The following is a 2,331-nucleotide window of genomic DNA, read 5'->3' as shown; positions in this document are numbered from 1 at the left end:
CCTCTAGTAATGGCGTTTTGCCGGCTGCGTCATGCCTCATCTTCCGCCAGAACTGGACGTGCTGTGTCGCTAGGACCACAATGTGCTCGGCCCCTCATTTGTCACCGAAACTTAGCGCTCTCTGTGAGGCTCTCTCTGCCAAAGCCTTTACTACTATAATAAGTGGCCAAGAATGATAAGCTCAGAGCCTTGGATTATTTCGCCGATTTGTGTACTCGCGCGATCTCCGATTCCAGATCCCCGCTTTTGAAATTTTGTTCCTCATCTCAATTAATAAACACTGCTAAAGGTTTGTCAAGAACATTCTTAATGAGCACACGAAAACAAATTCAGAGACAAACCCTTGCTCGTTCATTAACTGGTGGAGTAGATTTCTTTCTTCTACATGTCCCGAGCACCATTTCAAGCGTTACTCTTCTGGGTCATCCAGCAAGGGAACGCGATACCAACAGAGAGTTTACGTGCGAGAGACACAAGCAGTAACCATACACAACTATATGAGCCAAGATGGGTAGCGGGGCCCAAAACTCGAGGAACCTTGAGCCTGGTTTTCTCTTGTGTCATCACCTTGTTCCTCTGTGTCTGGACTACAGTTCACGTCAACATTGAACCACCAGAAAGCGAGTTTAACCCAACCTTGGCCCGCTTCATTCCGATTAAGGCACTGAAGACGAACAATAAACTCTTGAAGTTTTTAGCCAAGCGATCGATTCGCAAGCTAGGCTGGGGCTGCGTCACTCTTATTGTCCCTGAGGGGGTTATGGCCATTGCCGCTTATGAGAGGAAAATTGCCAGCCTCCTCCGCGACGAAGTCAACGAAATCATAGGCCGCGACAAGTGGGATATGCCCCTGGGCTATTACGCCATCATGGGGGGCTTCGTAATTCCGAGGGCCGATTATGAGGACGCAACTAAGCAGCACAACGGCAAAGTGGGTAGTGAAGGGGAGGCGAGAACGGCATCAGGTAAAAATTCGGAAATAACCAGTGAAGACAAAAAGGCAGAGATAGCTGTGCAGTCGCCCGAACCTACCTCGAAGCGAGAAGGTGGTGCCATCGAGACTAAAGTGCCAAAGGTTAGTCTAGAGAATAAGCCTCTCACCTTGACTCCATACGGTGTCCTACAATTAGCCAAGTGGCAACGGGAATCAGAAAGCGCCTCTCCCAGCAGCAAACCCGACTTGATTACAATCACATCTGCCCAGGTGCAAGACAAAGGCAACGCAAACTCCCTCGCTAAGGTTCTCGTAGCTTGGCAAGCCCTCTGGATGATTGTCCAAATCATCGGGCGACGTGCTGAGGCCCCAGGAATACCCGTTACTCTGCTCGAGCTTCACACTTGCCTACACTCATTCTGCGCCTTCGCCATGTATATTACATGGTGGGACAAACCAGTCGATATCGAGTTGCCAACGACGGTCCATCTCAGCCGCGATCGAATTATCACCTTGATAGAAGGGGAGCCAAACCCAAAAGACCCAACTGATCCTTGGAGCGAGACAGGAGATGAGGAGAAAACTTCTTCGTCCCCCGAACTATCCACCGGAGATACCTCTAGAGTGTTTCTAACGTCCCGCTCGGGCATCGGGAAGCTCATGTACCAGCGCCTCGTCGGGCACAGAGACATTCGGACGGAGTTTTTCTCGGCCATGAGCGACGCCTATATCCGTCTTTGGCGAGGCAAAAGAGTATTCCGGAAACAATCCCTGGCTATCTCTTTCGTCGGCCTAGTCTTTGGGGGTGTCCATCTTGCAGCTTGGAACAGCAGCTTCCCGAGCTATGCCGAGCGGGTTCTCTGGCAGATATCCTCTACAATCACGGCAACAGCTTGGTCCGGTTTCGTATTGTCGCTATGGCTAAGTGTGTTTGTTCAGCGAAGGAGAGATGGTAGGTTTTTTAGTAAAGCGTGTGGCATTCTCCTTGGTCTTGGAATATTCCCGGTTTTGTTAGTTAGAGTGTATCTGCTAGTAGAGTCATTTGCTTCAATTCGTAGGCTTCCTCTAGGATCCTACACGCTTAATACTTGGTCGAATGTATGGCCACATGCTGGGTAATGGGGACGTAACAAGATTGAGTTTTAGTGAGGAACTGTGGACTGAATCTGGGCTTTTAATATTTTCGAGCGCTTTTCAGCCTAATATATTGACTATCGTTTGACTCAATGGCTTGACTACGTGCGACATCAGTCGGAATTTCTCCTGTTTCAGGGCTCAGCGACCTAGGATGCTATAAATTATGGGTTGATCGGCCTCTGGGCCGAGTTCGACCAAAAAGGATTGTTTTATCCATCTTACCCAAGCTTTTAACAACCCTATTTATTAATGCCCCAATT

At 49.1% G+C, this 2,331-nt stretch overlaps 1 protein-coding gene across 1 annotated transcript; it reads left to right on the top strand.

Moving 5' to 3' along the window:
* Positions 1–234: 234 nt before the first annotated feature.
* On the top strand, positions 235–2,092 carry K441DRAFT_615578 (uncharacterized protein). Its single transcript, XM_067645716.1, has 4 exons — positions 235–289; positions 371–935; positions 1,152–1,569; positions 1,687–2,092. The coding sequence occupies exons 2-4, from the start codon at positions 386–388 to the stop codon at positions 2,051–2,053; spliced, it is 1,335 nt and encodes a 444-aa protein (XP_067501350.1). The 5' UTR covers positions 235–289; positions 371–385; the 3' UTR covers positions 2,054–2,092.
* Positions 2,093–2,331: the final 239 nt, after the last annotated feature.

This window comes from Cenococcum geophilum (genome assembly GCF_001692895.1).
Source record: "Cenococcum geophilum 1.58 unplaced genomic scaffold K441scaffold_36, whole genome shotgun sequence".
Taxonomy (NCBI): domain Eukaryota; kingdom Fungi; phylum Ascomycota; class Dothideomycetes; order Gloniales; family Gloniaceae; genus Cenococcum; species Cenococcum geophilum.
Note: the sequence above shows the minus strand (reverse complement) of the source record. Positions and strands in the feature narration are given on the sequence as shown.